At 38.3% G+C, this 18,904-nt stretch overlaps 1 protein-coding gene and 1 gene segment (V, D, J or C); both read left to right on the top strand.

Moving 5' to 3' along the window:
- The window catches only part of LOC101135612 (T cell receptor alpha chain MC.7.G5), a 548,557-nt gene that overhangs the window by 285,643 nt on the left and 244,010 nt on the right, over window positions 1–18,904 (top strand). The gene's annotated exons all lie outside the window — the stretch shown is intronic.
- LOC129526824 (T cell receptor alpha variable 39-like) lies at window positions 11,491–13,583 on the top strand. The segment is given in 3 exon segments: window positions 11,491–11,551; window positions 12,516–12,647; window positions 12,817–13,583. Coding segments are annotated over 3 exon segments (547 nt in total).

The following is an 18,904-nucleotide window of genomic DNA, read 5'->3' as shown; positions in this document are numbered from 1 at the left end:
ACATCAAATATTACTAGGGACTTGCACATTAAAACAGTGACATATCACTACCTGCCTACCAGAATGACTAAAATCCAAAACACTGAAACCATCAAATTTTGTGAGAGTATGGAGCAACAGGAACCCTTATTCATTGCTAGTAGGAATGCCACTTTGGAAGATAGTTTGGCAGTTACTCATAAAACTAAACATTCTCTTACCATATGATTCAGCAATCATGCTCCTTAGTTTTAACTCAAGTGAGTTGAAAACTTCTGTCCCCATAAAAATCTGCATGAAAATGTTTGAAGTAGCTTTATTTATAATTGCTAAATCTTGAAATCAACCAAGATGTCCTTCAACAGGTGAATCTATCAACAAACTATGGTACATCCATACAATGAAATATTATTCAATGATAAAAAGACATGACCAGGCCAGGCGCAGTGGCTCATGTCTGTAATCCCAGCACTTCAGGAGGCAGAGGCAGACAGATCACCTGCGGTCAGGAGTTCGAGATCAGCCTGGGCAATACAGTAAAACCCCATCTCTACCAAAAATACAAAATTAGCTGGGCGTCGTGGCACGTGCCTGTAATCCCAGCTACTCAGGAGGCTGAGGCAGGAGAATCACTTGAACCTGGGAGGCGGGGGATGTGGTGAGCCGAGATCATGCCATTGCACTCCAGCCTGGGCACAAGAGTAAATCTCCACCTCACCAAAAAAAAAAAAAAAAAAAAAGACATGACCACAAAAAGACATGGAGGAACCATAACTGTATATTGCTAAGTGAAAGAAACCAATCTGAAAAGACTATATACTGTATCATTCCAACTATATAACATTCTGAACAAAAACAAAACTATGGGGAGTGTACACTGATCAAAGTCTAATGTAAATTATGGGCTTTAGTTAATAATAATATATTAATATTGGCTTATCAATTGTAACACAAGTATGACATTAATGTAAGATGTCAATAATAGGGGAAATGGGGAGGATGAGGGTTGAGGGGGTGTATAAGAGCTCTGTATTTCCACTCAGTAGTGGTACATCACATGCTAGTCTTAATCTTAAAAAAGAAAATATATTCTAGTTACTGTATTTCACAATGCTATGATCATGCCTTGTCTTACTTAGTTCATTAAGGCTTCCATAACAATCATAGACTAGGTAGCTTACGAATTACAGAAATTTATTCTCAGAGTCTGGAGGCTGGGAAGCCCCAGGTCAAGACACCAATGGATTTGGTATCTGGTAAAGGCCCATTTCCTGGCTCATAGGTGACATTTTCTCATCATGTCCTCACATAGTGGAAGGACAAGGCAGCTCTCTGGAGCCTCATTTATAAAGGCACCAATCTCATTCATGAGGGCTTTGCCCTCATGACATAGTCCCCGCCCAGTGGCACCACCTCCTAATATCATCACTTTGGCAATTAGGTTTCAACATATGAATTCCAAGGGGGAAGACAAACATTAAGATTGCAGCAGTCCTTTCCTCTCTATCAAATCCTTGCTTATCCATCTAGATCCTTAGCAAATACAACTTAGACTATATGGCCCATAATGATCTACTTTGCTAATCGACTCACATACAACTTCTTGACTCTGCCGTATGGGGCACTTTTTAAAACATTGACTTATATTTCTACTTAATCGTGTACAGGTTTATATGTGTCAATATTCAGAACTATGATTTACACACATAGAAACATATAAATTAAACCACCATCATCACTCCCAATCATACACACACATGTTCATATACAGCATCCAATAAAGCATCCTATTCAAATTTGGTAATAAATAAATATTTACTACTTGAAAGATCAACTGCCTAAAGAAAATAATGTATTCCGATTCATCCACTTTCCCAAAGGAGGGTTCTACACAACAATCACTAGTGTGTGCCTTTGGTCACACTTTTAAGTAACAGCAAACTGTGAAAAAACAAATAGAAAATGCCAGGCTACTCTCATTTGCACTCCTGCTTCAGATATAAATGCTTTCAATTATTCATCTAGCAAACCACATTGCAAATGCCTAAAATTTCCTTTTGCCAATTAGAGGTAAACGCAGTCCCCAATTTCTATCCATAGAAGAATTAAAGCAATTCTATTTGCATCCAATGTGACCAAAAGTTGCCTTTCTCAAAAGATACCTATGTGGCCTCAATAATCCAGACAAAAGGCTCACTCGCTCAGTGTGGCTGCTGTACTTCTTGCCTCTTGTCTGTATAATCTGCTGAAATTAGGTACCACAGCATTTTCTCTCCAACAAATCCATGGAAAGTAGGAAAACATGTTGAACTACTCCAGGACTCCCAAATTCAGGTTGAAATTTTCTTTCAACATAGAAGTAGAAACTTCTGGTGAAAGATGGTAATAGCTCAGCAGGAAGTCAGCACAAACCTCTAAAGGCAAAGCAGGAGGCCAGAGTCCTCCCCTCTCTCCCTCCCTCATAAGGAGCCCTGCTCTGGAGACTTCCATGTGGACAAGAGAGGAGAAATCATTTTGCTGCTCAGATCCTAGGATTGAGTGACATAGGAATGGAGGGCCCAAAAATTTTAGTAAAATTCCTAGACTTGGTTTCTGAAACTATCCTGACTCTTAAGATTAAGCAACTTCTCTTCTTCCATTTCTTCTTAAAAATCTCTCCTTGGGGAACGTTCCTGGGTGGATAAAACCTATCGAAGAGGGGAAACAGAGTTGTGGAGATTAAAGTTAAAATAAAAAAATGTCTTTTTGTTTTGTTTTGTTTAATCCTATTTTCTCATTATTTATCTGAGGTAATCAAGATCCAGAGAAGTCCCTCCCTTGCCCTACATGGGACAGCAGGGGGTTCCACAAGGATTCTGTCCTCGCACTGACTCCCACCCCCAGTCTGTGTCTGCTCTTCATACCAAACACTAAATATGTTATTAAATAGGAGAATAAAAGTTGTGAATAACATCCTGGCCTAGACGGAAACACATAATATATACAATACCATACTATAACAGATATTCTACTAGATATGAGAGAGCTGATACAGGCTAATGAAGAAACAAGAGGAAAAGATGAAAAAAATGACATATAGAGGTATTCATAAAATAAAAATCTAATAGGTAAGAAGGCATGAGTTAATTTGATCTTTCCTCTACCCCAAATTATTTTTCTGCCCCACCATCTAGGCTAGAATGTCTACTTCCTGCTTCTGTGCCTATAGTCATCTTAGTCTTTGTCTAAGAACTTGGTCAAAGCAGAACCTTTAGGTATTGTGACTCCATCAGTTAATCCCTATGGATATTTTGCTTCTTAGTAACATTCTGGGATAACATTTGTAGACTGCTTTGGTTATTAACAAAACCAACAACATGGAGCTTTAATGCACTCTCTAACTTGAGTTCTTTGTCTTGTCTCTTTTACAGCTGCATTCTCTCTGTGACACCAGAAATCAGCATTTCCATCAAATACAGCAAATTTTAAACCACTTTTTGACAGGAGGAAACACTTTCTGCTTAATGAAGGGGATGAAGCAGGTAACCCAGAGAGTATCTGCCACACAGGCCTCCTCTACAGTAGCTCAGAATTGCACTGTTTGATTATTTCTTACACATGGCATCTGCAAATTCAGAAAGGTGAGTGATGTCAGATCTAAAGGTCCCTTGCTCCATCTTGGTTCATCCAAATTCAGGTCTAAGAGGAAACATTGAAGAAGCTATGTGAATTTCAACAGGACTGATACTTTCCACCAAAGGCTGTAGGAGACACAGATTTAAAGAGTGACTAGGGGGTTAAACATAAACATATATTGACAGTAATTCCTGCATTGTCATCAAAGTGTGCTCATGTTTGTAGGCCAACTCTTAGTGGTATTCAGACATTGGAAAAATGCAGACCTTCATGCATTTTTAAGATGACTTCTAAAATATTTTATTACTAGTTTAAATGTTTAAATAGCTACAAAGGTTGTAAATTCCACTGTAATATAAACATTGACATTTTCAAATAAAACTCAGAATAGCTTTTAAACATATCCAGTGAAACCTTAATACCAAAGTGATTTGATACCCATCAACACCCAGTTAAAATTCACAACAAGCTCTTCATTGTCAATTGAAGACCTTATATTGCTCTTTTCTTTCCTTGGAATCATATTTCCATTCAACTTCTCCTGTAGAACTTAATTTTAGTATATTTTTGTTTAAAGGCTTTTGTTGATCACCCAAAATGCCTGCAACAAAATCACGTAAAAAATTGAAATTGCTTTTAAATTTTCTCTGACCATACTGCTCTAATTGCTAAAAATTATCTTTCTAGATTGAGTTATAAATATAATTATTGTTGATGTACCTTTTATTAAAACAACAAAAATATATTTCAATTTTAGTTTTAAACTTACAGGCGAAAATTTTTTGGAAATGCATTTCTTAAGAAAATCACTGGGGTCGGCCCGGCGCAGTGGCTCATGCCTGTAATCCCAGCACTTTGGGAGGCCAAGGCGGGTGGATCACGAGGTCGGGCGATTGAGACCATCCTGGCTAACACGGTGAAACCCCGTCTCTACTAAAAATACAAAAAATTAGTCGAGCGTGGTTGCATGCGCCTGTAGTCCCAGCTACTCGGGAAGCTGAGGCAGGAGAACGGCGTGAACCTGGGAGGCGGAGCTTGCAGTGAGCCATGATCGCGCCACTGCACTCTGGCCTAGGCGAGAGAGCGAGACACTGTCTCAAAAAAAAAAAAAAAAAGAAAGTGACTGGGGTCATATTTATGGTTACTTAAAGGAGGCTTCCTTGACACCAATAAATTGTCCCTTTGTTTAATGTTCCAGGGGTGTTTAAACTGCAGGGCAATGCTGCAAAAGGAGATTCCTTCTTGAATAAGGTTGGGGAAGAACAATTGTGAAATTTGAGATGGGAAACGAGAACCACAGTCAAGCTCTTAAACAGATCACTTTTAGGAAAGGTTACATACAGAAGTTGAAGATCTGGAATTGATTCCCTTAAAATACATAACTGTTGCCTAGTTTGAAAATCACTGCATTAGATTGCTCTCCACATTACTGATTTCATTCTCAGCCAGACTTCATGAAGTGGTGAGGTTTGAGGAAAATCAGCAAGAGATTTTAATGACAGAGCCTTGAGTTTCAGTAAACCTGATAAATTTCCTAAAACCTATTTGACATTTCTGGCTTGAAAGAATAGCTCCTGATGAATTAGAAAATTATGGGAGATTGAGTTCTTGCATGACACAAAGTCATTTAAACATGTATCTTTATCTTGGGAAAGACAGTTTAAATGTCATGGCCATTTATTAATAATACTGTGAAAAAAAGTTATCCCAAACCTGGAAAAAAGAAAAATGATGATTGCTAGTCTTTTTTTTTCTCTATCTGCAAGAGCATTTTCAAGGAAACACTTATCTGGCATTCTTGGGGATTGTAACTTTGTTGTCAGAGCATATTTACCTAGCAATCCATAACTGAGAAAAGGCTCACATAATTTACATTCCTGTGGGTTGGAGGTTAACCTACAGAATGGAAGAGTTTTCAGTTCATAGCCTGGAAAAAAAATTAACCCCAGATTATCGTGTCAACCCTAATAGCATTTTATTTTGCTATCTATATAGTTGTATCTTTTTCCTGTAAACATTTGTGGAATTAGCTTTTCTTTAGTTAATGATTAAGAATAGTAATAAAATGTGAACCCAGGCTCACTCCCTATTTGTATTAGTATTTTGTTTTTTAGCACATTTAAGGCCATCCTGGCACTAAATCAGAAAACTACTTCCTGATACCTAAACTATAAAATCCTGGTTTCATATACATCTGAATTAGGCAAAAATGTAGCTGGCTATTATTTATTTAATTTGATGTCTTAACATGTAAAGATTTTCTTTTCAGAAGAAATCTAATGGACCAGATGTCTTGGAACACTCTTAATTATTTTTCAGTAGTACGAATATAGCCATGAAGGCAAAGGAAGGTAGATGATTAATTCATGTTAAGAGTTTCAAATTACATGGACTAATTTATATCTTTCTCCACAGCCACCTGGCACATTCTGCCTTTGAACAGATGCTTTACAAAAACATAATCTGTGGACATGGAGATCTTGCATAAAGCAAATTCTCTCTGATCCACAGCTTCACTGAGGGGTTTCAGTTTTCTAGGCCAGAGTGACTGCTGGAGATGAAGAGATTCTATCAAATGTCAGTGTAAAATTGTCTCTTACTTAAAATGCTCTCATTGATCTTATCCTGATACCCTTACTACAGAAGTTTATCATGACTCATCTAGGAGATACCAGAGAGTTCACTAGCCAATTCAAGAGCATGACTTCTCAAAATTCTCCACGTTTTCCTCCTTCCTTCCTAGCTAATCCCACTTTCTCCTGCCTTTGAAGGTTATAGCTTCTCTGCCAATTTCTTGAATTATGGGGTTCCTAAGCCCTCTTCTATGTTATCCACAGATTCTAGGCAATCTTACTGGCTCCTGAACCTCGAATACCATTTAACTGCTCTAAACTGACAAACCTGTATCTCTAGCCAAGACTCTCCTTGGCACAGACACACTATTGAGCTCCCTATCTCATCACCCCATAGGTCCACCTTCTCTGTGTCCCCATCCTAGTAAACGAAGCCATCAGTGCCTCTAACATGTTCTCTTCAGTCTAGCCAGAGTTATTATTTAAAAATACAAGTGCAATCTGTTTGCTCTCTTGCTTAAAACTAATCAGTGACTTCCCGTTTCCCAAAGGATGGAATCCCAAATCATTACTAAGGCTCACAAAGCCTTTCTTTCTCTAGCTTATTGCTCTGGTTTCATCTTTCATCTTTATTCTTCACCCATCTTGCACTCTGTGCTTAATATCTCCTGTTTGCTTCCAGGTCCTCTCTCCATCCTTCCACACCCTGCTCTGTGCCCCAGGTGACTGACCTATAGGGATTATATCAATAAGCTATCTTGTCTTTTGGTTTCCAGTAGGTTTTTGCCCAAGGGCAGTACCCACAGAGAACAGAAAAAACGAGGAAAGTAACGTCAGGCTATATATTCCCCCAACTTCCTCCCTTCCCGCATACTGACATTAACCCACAATCAGCTCCTTACGGTGGCCTCTCCAAATAGCCTGTCTTTCTCCAGGTTTTAGTAATCACTCCCTCCTTTCCGTTCATGGCCTGGAGTGATGCTAGTCCCAGGTTGTAGCACTATCTCTTATATGTTCCCTACTCACTGCTTGTATTTTTATAACTAGTGTCATGTTTCTCAAATTACACAATTTCAGTATGCCATAAGTTTCCTACCAGAACCCAGATTGATACTGTCTGCTTTCAAATCCTAAAAGGTGTCAACTATGGCTTAAATGTTACTTATTTCGGGAGGCCTTTTCTAGCCATCTTGACTTGGATGTAACCGCCTGCTAAACCTCCTACAGCACCCTGTCCATCTCCTGACAGAACATCCTTCACACTTAGCAGCAATCATTGAATGAGTATCAGTGTCGCCTTCTCTAAAGAACAAACAAACTGTGTCAGAAAAATATAAAGCAAAATTTGTAGGAAATATAAAAATAACTTGATAACATTCATTATGGGACACTTTAATATCTTTTTCTCAGAGAGAGAAAGGGAGAGAGGATGATGGAAAAAACTTTATATTAAACATATAGCTACAGAATATTTACAAAAAAATGAGCATATAATATGACTCAAAAAATGGGAATCATATAAGCCACATTGTCTGAACCTAATCAATAAAGCTAGAAACTAATAATTAAAAGATAGCAAATAAATGAGTAGAAAGAGAACCACTTATAATATTCTAAAACATTTTCAGGTCAAAGAACTAAGAGTTAAAATTACACACCACTAAAAATGAACCCTAATAATGGTACTACATAAAAAAACTATATATTCGTTCAAAGCAATATTCACAAGAAAATGCATCCATCTATTAATAAAAAGTAAAACAAAGGAGCCAAATCCGGCAATTCAAGAAATAAAAAAAGAAATGAGCAAAATAAGCCAAAACAGAGAAGGGGAAGGTTTAATGATAAAAGCAGGAATTAATTTAAATGCAAAGCAATAATTAGAATGTACAAATAAAGACAATATTTCTAGGAAACCTGATAATAAAAAAGAAAACACAAGCGTGCAATGTTAAGAACGCGAAAGGTGCTATAACCCCACAAAAAAAAACAATTTTTCAAATCACTGGTTAATGCCTTGTATACACAGATCTTGATGAAATTGGTGGTGTTTAGAAATATATAACTTTTTAATTTAAACTTCTCTACTTCCTAAAAATTTATACTATTTTACAATTCCAAAGCAATATCAAATTGTAAAGAAAAAAATCCTGAATTCTGCCTCTTCTTCCTTCTTCACATACGCAGCAAATAAATGCTACACATATACCAACTACTATGTCTCAACTCTCCTATGTTTTCATCATTAAAGAAAAAAACATATTGCATTCCTACTATATGCCAATCATTGCACTACACACTGGGAAATCAAAAATGACTATGAGAAATTCCCTGCTTTCAAGGAAGTTCATAGTCTAGTGGGAGAAACAGACAGATGTGCACACTGATTATAATGCTATGTGGTACCTGTGATAATGCATAATAATGATAGATGTCCTTATTGAGTTTCTGCTAAGTGTCAAGAACCTTCCATTCAGCTGAGATCTCGTCCTTTACCTCCAACTCTTACCTGGGCATTTTCACATAATAGCTTGTTATCATCTCAATTTCAAAACACTTTTTGTACTCAGATGCTTCTCCAATTTCCCAGTTTCTGTAAATGGCACCACAACCTTTCCTTATTCAGGCTTGAACCTTTTGAATTTATAGTCAGGTACCAGTGCTTGTCAGTTTTTCCTTTGAAGTGCTATTGAATGTATATTTTGTTTAGAATTCCCATGACTACCACCTTATTCAAGTCCTTAGATTGTTCCCACCAAGTTGAAAGGGGTGTCCTCCTTCCTCTTCATTATTGAAGTCTCTTTCTTGCTCTTCTCCCCTATCCTACCAGCTCCCAACTACCCTCTGACCCTCTGCACCACTGCCACACCCTTCTTTTTAAGATATCTTTTCATCATATTCCTCTACTATTCACAGTCTTACAACAGTTTCTATTTTCTCATGAATATAAGCCCTTTGAAGTAGCTTTCAGTGACTTCCATTATCTGCTCCTCATTTCACCAATTTATCCTCATTCCCAGACACTATTACCCAGACTCTGTTTTCTCTGTTAGCAGGACCATTCTTCACACTTTCTCAAAGACATGTCATCCTCACTCCTACCTCTCTATATTTCCTGAAATAGCCTTTAGTGTGCGCTCTCTCTCTCTATCTAAACATTATGTGTTTTTTAGGCCTTAGCTCCTCCAAAGAGATTGTACTAAATTCCTATAGCCTTTCATAATTTCCCTCTCTTTTGACCTCACATACAGCATACACAAAAAAAATGCACCCAATGCTGTGCTACTGTACAAAGCAGTGTACTGCTTTGCACCGTTAACTTTAACTCTATATGCATTATTTTAATCTTTCTAACTATCTTACAACTCCATTAAAACCAAGACTAGATACTGTGGAATTATTTAATACCCCCACCCACCTCATCATTTGTCACATTACTTGATACTTGGTGAGTACTTGCTGGCTACATTTGAACGTAATGTCTTTTATTTCTTAATGTCTTTCATTTTCTCAAGTGTTGTTAAAGGCAAAAAGCAATGTTGGATGGTTTTATCAGTTATGCAGAGTTCATGCAGGAAAAGAGATTTCAGTGGGACCTTGCTTAAGACAATAGAGAATTTAGTTTAGGATTTAACAGGTCTAGAAATTAATGTAGAAAGCTGTCCCACAAAGGTCTATTATCCAGAATATGTAAGGAACCTAAACAATTGTACAAGCAAAAAACAAATAACTCCATTTAAAAATGGGCAAAAGACCTGAACAGACATTTCTCAAAAGAATACACGCAAGCGGCCAACCAACATATGAAAAAATGCTCCACATCACTAATCATCAGAGAACTGCAAATCAAAACCACGATGAGATATCATCTCACACCAGTCAGAATGGTTATTATTAAAAAGTCAAAAAACAACAGATGCTTTCAAGGCTGTGGAAAGAAGGGAAAACTTACACACTGTTGATGGGAAGGTAAATTAGTTCAGCCGCTGTGAAAAGTAGTTTGGAGATCTCGCAAAGAACTAAAGACACAACTACTATTCAACCCAGCAATCCCATTATGGGGTAGATATCCAAAAGAAATCAAATAGTTCTACCCCCAAAAGACACATATACTCCCATGTTTATTGCAGCACTATTTACAATAGCAAAGAAATGGAATCAACTTAGGTGCCCAGCAATGGTGAATTGGATTTTAAAAATGTGGTACATGTACACCATGTCATACTATGTAGCCATAAAAAAGAACAAAACCATGTCCTTTGCAGCCGTGTGAATGCAGCTGGAGGCCATTATCCTAAGCAAATTAATGCAGGGACAGAAAAACAAATACCCTGTGTTCTCACTTAGAAGTGGGAGCTAAATATTGGGTAAACATGGACATAAACATGGCAACAATAGAAACTGGGACTACTAGAGGAAGAAGGAAGGGAGTGGAGCAAGGGCTGAGAAACTAACTTTTAGGCGCTATGCTCGCTGTATTAGTCCCTTTTCATGCTGCTGATAAAAACATGCCAAGACTGGGTAATTTATAAAGAAAAAGAGGTTTAGTAGACTAACAGCTCCATGTGGCTGGGGAGGCTTCACAATCATGGCAGAAGGCAAAAGATACATCTTAAATGGTGGCAGGCAAGAGAGAAATGAGAGCCAAGGGAAAGTGGAAGCCTCTTATAAAACCATCAAATCTCATAAGACTTATTCACTACCAGGAGAACAGTATGGGGGAAACTGCCCCTATGATTCAATTATCTCTTACTGGGTCTCTCCCACAACACATGGGAATTATAGGAGCTACAATTCAAGATATTTGGGTGGGGACACAGCCAAACCATATCACTCACTATCTGGGTGATGGGATCATTTGTGCCCCAATTGTCAGCATCATGCAATATACCCAGATAACAAACCTGCACTTTTTTACCCCCTGAGTCTAAAATAAAAGTTGAAGGGAAAAAAAGAAAGCTGTCCCACATTGATTGCAGCGAGTATAATGGGCGAAAATTACTACCCCCAACCCGCAGCCCCCAAATCCTAACAGAAATCTGTTACATACACACAGACAAGCACGGATTGAGCACTAGCTCAGTAGACAGGTCGGTTGAATCCCAACTCCGTCCCTTTCCAGCTGCATGATCATAAACTTATTGTTTAACCTCTGTAAGCCTGTTTATTCTTCTGTAAAATATAGATCTTGTGAGAATTAAATGAGATTATGCATTCACTTAGCATAGTGCCTGGCATACAGTACAGCTCAATACATGCTAGTTATTATTATCATCTTTTGTCCTTTCTTCCACAACTTTGTATAAGAAGTGTTGGAGGAACTGAAGAAACTGTGATGTGTTCAACATGGTACAGAAAAGGTACACCATGGGCAGATGGTCAAGGTGAGTCATAGACTAACCCAGTTCACAGGAGTAGTTACTCATGTTAGAGGAGTCCTAAAGAAATAAAAGCCTTCCTTCCCTCCCACTCTCCCTCCATCAATGGTCCACAGAGTTGAGAGAACACAACTGTGGTGGGCATCTACCATTTTGTTCACTTAGAATGGCAACTCATTCCTGGTAAAATATAAATTCTAACCATGTGTTATGAATGGAGACTGCTATCTTGCTTATGAATGGGCTGATGAATCCACCCAGAGGTGGATGCCTGACCCAGCTGAACCAATCATATTATGTATACACCACTCTAGTCACAAATTGCCCCCCTGGAGGGGAACCTGGCTCAGACTGAAGCAATCAAAGCCTTACTTCAATATTTTTAAATCTGGGATCAGAAAGGAGCCTCAGTACTTCTTTGGTGGCTACACTGTGAGATGAATCCCAACCAGAAAATGTTTACAATCATGCCTCCTGCTTTGTGGTGGAATCTGGTCTGAGGAATGAAACTAAGACACGAATGAAAGGAAAAGTCTTGAAGGATTAAGTTCCCTGGCACCCTGGATGCCTGAAGTCCAGATACACTTCTGCTCTTGCCAAGGTTATTGGAGTCAGTGCATTTCTCTTCTTGCCTAAGCTCATTTGAGTTATATTTCTGTCACTTGTAACATCAATGAGATGTTAAAGAGTTAATTCACTAGGAAATTTTTAGGAACACCTTGCTGGCTTACAAGAAGCATCAATTCTACGAATTACTTTCTCAGGAATTTCTCTAAGTATCCTGAAGAGGGCACTGTTTCCATTCATAACTTCTGTCCAAACCCACCCCCATTCTTTTGGGTTTTTTTAATTTTTCTTTTTCTTTCTTTTTTTTTTCTTTTTCTTTTTTTTCATGAAAGGGAGGGACTGAGTAAATTGCAGGATGTGATTCTAATTGGTTGGAACATCTTTTGAAATCGTGTTTCTGTAGAGAAAGAAAAACTACCATATTTGGATAGCCCTGGCCAACTTTCAAGGCTCCTAAATCTGAGTTTTCAGCGAACTGGACAGAAAAAAAAAATGAAGAAGCTACTAGCAGTGATTCTGTGGCTTCAACTAGACCGTGAGCTGGGGGTTCATTGAAAAGGGAGCCATGGGAGGAAAGGAATTGTCCATACAATGTTTGGGGGTAGAGACAAGATTCAATGCGGCTCATTTGGGTTCCCTCGGGAGGAACAGGATTATTGGGGTAACCAGTGAATGCCTCCTTCTGAAATGTTCTCTTTGGACAGGGTTAAGTGGAGAGCTGAAAGTGGGACAAAACCCTCTGTTCCTGAGCACGCAGGAGGGAAAAAACTATACCATCTACTGCAATTATTCAACCACTTCAGACAGACTGTATTGGTTACAAGCAGGATCCTGGGAAAAGTCTGGAATCTCTGTTTGTGTTGCTGTCAAATGGAGCAGTGAAGCAGGAGGGAAGATTAATGGCCTCACTTGATACCAAAGCCCGTCTCAGCAGCCTCCACATCACAGCTGCCGTGCATGACCTCTCTGCCACCTACTTCTGTGCCGTGGACACACAGTGCTCCCCTGACGCCACCAGTCTGTACCCAAACCTGCAGCTGGTGGGCCCACTCCTCCTGCAGGAACTATGACTGTGAGGCTTCGTTCACTGTCTGTGCATTTCTTTCTGCAAGGAAAATTCTGAGATGGGTGAAAAAAGATGCTGTTTTATCTTTTTAACTGTGGAATATTTTTTAAAAGGAAAATGTATTCAGGCTGAGGGAAGATTCCTAACCATGTATTTCCTGAGAATATAAGGTCTCATTCTTTACTGCCTCACAGTCAGAATTTGTTAGTCTTCCATTATGGAATAATTTTGCATGTAGTGCAACTGTCACAAATAATTCCTATGAAATATGGAATCATTATTTGTTTTATATGTGAATGTAACATATGGCATTTACCAATGAAAGAAAGAATAAATGCTTTATAAAAGAATGGTCTATATGAGGTTCCTTACCTAGTGTTTCCTGCTAAAATATTGACTACAGTAGTCAGATAATATCCGTGTGATCTAAGTACCTGTTTATCTCAACGTGTGGAGAGTCTCTGGGAAATGTATCCTTTGGCTGGATTTACTCCAAAACTATCTGAGGGTCCTTGCCAACCAGAAGAATATTATATTTTTTCTTGTATTATTTGCCAGTTTCCTCTTCTCCTCCCTCCATTTTTTTTGTAATTGTTTTGCTACATGGTAGAATTTATATTAAACTTTATTTGCCCATTGCAGACTAGATAAAATGAATTTCACTTTCAGGAAAATTGTCTTATAAGAAATCCCCAATTTGAATGTTATACAAAAATAATTGAAAATAAGTTTTCCTGTCCCACTAATGAGATAAACAAGCCCTAATCAGTACCTTCAGCTATCAATTGCATCATATATTCATCCCAGACTTCTAGGAAAATAATAAACTTGATTCAGTCAGGCTTTTAAGTGACAATATTTCAGAAATTACCATTACAATGTAAAAGCTGACCTTAACGTTTCAACATTTGTACCTTCCTAAGCAACAGCACCTTTAAAAACATTTAAAAACTAAAAACACTTGTTTCTCTAAATTGCCCCTAGAGTCTTTACAAGCGAATCAGCTTCTGCAGCAATTTGTTGGCAGATTATGAAAAGTCAGCCACAGCAGTGTACAGACCAAAAGCTCCTGCTACCACTCAGAGCCTCCAGCAGGGACTATAATAACTTCCGTATTTAGATGAAATAAAATTTGACATGAAAAACCGACTAGTTCCATCATCCTTTGAGTCAAGCAGAGGTTTCACTCTGACAGAGTAGGCTGAAAAAACTTTGACCTTGTATTTGTAAATACTCATAACGTATCTTAAATTTCAAGTTTCTTGACCTGTTACCAAAGCAAGTTTCCTTGTCAATGACTGATTGTCGGGAAATTTTTATTTCGCATTGATGATCTTATTTGTTGTTACATAATCAGAAAACAGGATGTTACATCAGATTTTCTATAACCTTTCTGGAGCATTTAACAGCATGTCTTCACACACTCATTTCCATGCTGAAAACATTTTCACAAGGAAACTATTCATGACAGGGAAAAAAATACTGTTCAATCCAATCTAATTAACTGAAGGAACAATATTCACTTAAGTCCCCAAATCTCTTCCTTCTTAGAGAGAACTCTTGGATTCTGAAGATGAACTTTTATATCTTCTTCAGATCAAGAATATAAACAAACCCTAAAACAAATGAATAGAACTGAGGATTTCATTAATTTGATCTTTAGAACATAAAAAACTAAGTTCTTTCCACTTCTCCTTCCCAATTTTCCTGACTCCTTCCCAATGTATGAGTATATAGATTTTTTGCTTTCTTTTCCTGGAATCACTTACTGTCACCGAAAATATATCATTAAACCTTATTCTCGAAGAAACAATACAGACATTCAAAATTGAACCAGTTGACTTTAAGGGTGTGATGGTGTAGTAAGAAAATACTATCGAAGGTGACAATCTCCAATACATTAGAGCATGCTAAGCCAAATATGTTTTCCCCCAGTAGGACCATTAGGAATGTCTCAGGTGACTCCAAGCTTCCGGCACTTGCTGTCCATGACCAGAGCTTCTACTAACAAGAAGTTCCATAAAATACTTGGATCCATCCTAATCAGATACACCAGTTGCCAAGTCCACTTACCACAGAGATTAGGAAAGGAGACATTTTTCTCAGTTGTGCTATTCATGTCCCAGAAATGGCATTTAAGACAAATAATTCTTTGAGTATTTCTTCCACCCTGTCTCATCTGTTTTGGTGTGAACTAGTCTCTTTTTTCATTGCTTTTAACATAGCTGGTTATTTTTTCTTTTAATAGTGTGTCTGCTTCAAGGTTTATCTAGAAGTTGTTTCTTAATATCAAAAAAGTTAACATTTTTTATTTTTACTGAATTATGATCAGAGAATGCACCTGTGTGAGCTGTACTTTTTAAAAACTTTCAGTAAGATTTACTTGAAGGCCAAGTACATAATCATAATAATTTTCTTGGAAAGCTATGAATTTATATATATGTGTGTATCTATGTATTCAACTTTTTTGATCATATCATTAAATCTTCCTATGTCCTTGTTTCCATTTTCTAAAATCTGTCACATTCTGAAGAAGACTATTGAAATCTTTCACTTATTTTGTCAAGTTCTTGCAAATTGCTTTTGCTTTATCTAGCTTCAATGTTTTTGGTGTATATGGTTTATGACTTACATCTCTTCAGAGAGTCTTTTTAGCATTAATAATGTCCAAGAAATTATCCATCTCTTCTAGATTTTCATCATTATATAAAGTCCTTCATCCTGTGTGGTGCTGCCTGATATTTTTTCCTCAATATCCATTCTGCTGTCTTCCCCTTTTTTACTCTGCCCCAGAATAAAATCTGTGTTGCCCAGACCTCCTTACAGCTAAGTATTGGCATGAACTAAATTCTGGTCAATGAAATCTAAGTGTAAATATGAGGTGCACCTTCTAGGAATTTATCTAAGACTCAGTATGCACGTTCTTCCATCTCTCCCAGCTACCTGGCCTCCCATCCCCTTTCCTGCTGGACTTGTTGATCCTCGGAGACTCAAGTATATCCTTCACTTAGTCTATGCACTATATACCTTCTTCAATGAGGTCCCTGTGTCAGGGACATGGTTCTCAGTTTCCAGCTACTTTCCATGAGCTCCCTCAAGCAAGCAAATATTTTTAGAAGGTATTTTTAGAAGACAACATTTTAAAAGACCATAGTGTCCTTTCTACTCTACTGTGTCTGCAATATGTTGCAGTAGAACATTTCACAAAGCTAGATCTTCTCAGAGCTCCAGATGGGAACCAGGCAAAAAGCTCTCTTTGCAGTGGACAGTCAACCTATCTTGTGGTTTCCATTGTCCGCATTCCTAGCTCAGGGTTTTAGATAGGATTTGTGATTTTTTAAAACTGCCCCGAAACCTCAGGCTCTGCTCTTGACATATAAATTATCAAAAAGAAAAATTACCAAGTACCTGTCTCTTGCAACTCAAAAAAAATGCCTTATTTCAGGATACTTTTTCCTCCTAAGACTTTTTAAGTCCATTTTGAATACAAAATCAATAATTTGACCCTTTGATCTCACTGGATCCTTTCACAATCTCCCTTTACTGGACCAACAAGATTCATCCTCAAAATTTGTGGAAAGAGATTTACAGGGGAAAAAATGAATTTTAAAGAAGGAAATTATCATATTTGAAACTGTTAGTCCACTCCATTTAGACTCAGAGATTCTAATAACACAACAGTGTGAACACCAGATTTGGTTATCAGAAAGAATTCCTGAGTATTCAAACTCTTCTACTGTGAGCTCTATGCCCTTAGGCAAGTTTCATAATGTATTTAAGCCTCACTTTTCTCATCAAAAAAAATGGAAAAAATAATAACCACTTTCTAAAGTTTTTATGACATTTAAAATGAGATGGTGTATATTCAAAGTAAACAGCACACATACCAGATCTTCTAGAACAGTGTTTACTAGAGAAAATTCATAAAGACAAGGGAAAGAGCAGGTGTGTGGTTTCCCCAGAGGCAGCACTCACCCTACATTCTGAAACAGCACACAGCAACCTAGCATGGCCAATGTGAGACCCTAAGAAAGAGAACCCAGTCTTGAGCCATGGAACTTTAAGGCTGCACTACTGGGGAAGCACCAGGCCTTACTGTAGCATGGGGGCTGGGCTCCAAACTATGTGATTATAGCAAAATCAAGGAAATCTGCAACCTCCAGTCCTGATCTGCCACCTCAGCTCTCTTACAAAATTTATTGCCTCAAGTGCTAGGCTGGGGCTCTATTAGAACCCGTTCCCTCTCTGGAAGGCCACCCTGCAGGGAATCCATTACCCTTACCTCTCAGTATGTGAAATTCACTAGCACAGAGCCTGGCATGTAGCTGGTATAAATGTGGAATGAATGTGTGCAGCCATGGAGGACAATGTCTTCGGTCCCCTTGTAATGCAGAAAGTGTGCTTGTTCTCAGATCAAATAATTAACAAGTGTTTATGGGTATCTACTAGGTACCAGGCTGTCTTCTAGACACTTGAACTACCTTCTTTTAAAAAATGCACGAAGATATCAGATTTTATAGAAAATACATTCTAGTAAGCATTAACCATAAGTAAATTACTATATGGTTTATGACTTCAGAGCGTCTCTTTAGCGTTAATATATTTTGCATTACAATATATGAGAAGATAAGTCGGACGGGCGCGGTAGTTCACGCCTGTCATCCCAGCACTTTGGGAGGCCAAGGCGGGTGGATCACAAGGTCAGGAGATCGAGACCATCATGGCTAACACGGTGAAACCCCGTCTCTACTAAAAAATATATATATATATATATATAAAATTAGCCGGGCGCGGTGGTGGGCGCCTATAGTCCCAGCTACTCGGGAGGCTAAGGCAGGAGAATGGTGTGAACCCGGGAGGCGGAGGTTGCAGTGAGCCAAGATCGCGCCACCGCACTCCAGCTTGGGTGACAGAGCGAGACTCCGTCTCAAAAAAAAAGAAGATAAGTCTATGGAGACAAGAATCAGAGCAAGTTAGGGGATAGGGAATTCTGGAGGGGGCCACAGAAGGGTGGTTCCCTTGTAATTTTAGGTAAAGTGTCAAAGTAGGCTCACTGGAAGGATAACATTTGAGCAAAATTGAAGAAGATGAGAGAGTGAATCTTGCATATACTTGGAGCAAGTTTTCCAAGTAGAGGAAAGTCCGGTCCTAAATTAGGAAATGCCTACATGTTCTAGAACTAGGTGGAATGAGAAGCCATAGGAAGGCTTTGAGAAAGGAGTGATAAAATCTGACTTCCATGTAAAAGTCTTACTCTGGCTGCCGTGCTGAGAATAGACTGCAGGTCGTCAAGATGAAAGTGGGGAAAATTGTTGTATTAACATCAAAACCAAAGATATCTGGTGTTACTCTGAGCTCAGAGGCTTCTTCCACCAGAAAAGCTCATTCAAGAGCAGCTGTTGTTACTGCTCCTGCTGATGGAAAAGGGGCTAAAAACATATTTGATAGCCTTTCTGTAGATCTCTTGACTGCAGATGACCTGTGAGTTTAGGGGAAAATGACAGGAAGGGGTCTTAATTTCAGACACAAGAAGGTCTGTTGTGAAGGCATTTTCCAGAAGGCAATATTTGTGCTTTCTTCTGTTATGTAAGACTCCCTACTCAAATTTAGGCAGTTTAAGGACCTTAGAAAATTGTGCTGTGGTGATAAAGGTAATGGAAGTCGGAGCAGAGGGATAATAAAAATCCATATGCCTCTTTGAAAGCCTGTGTAATAAAGATCTCTGC

Source organism: Gorilla gorilla, chromosome 15, assembly GCF_029281585.2.
Source record: "Gorilla gorilla gorilla isolate KB3781 chromosome 15, NHGRI_mGorGor1-v2.1_pri, whole genome shotgun sequence".
Classification (NCBI taxonomy): Eukaryota; Metazoa; Chordata; class Mammalia; order Primates; family Hominidae; genus Gorilla; species Gorilla gorilla.
This window is presented reverse-complemented; position numbering and strand designations above follow the sequence as displayed.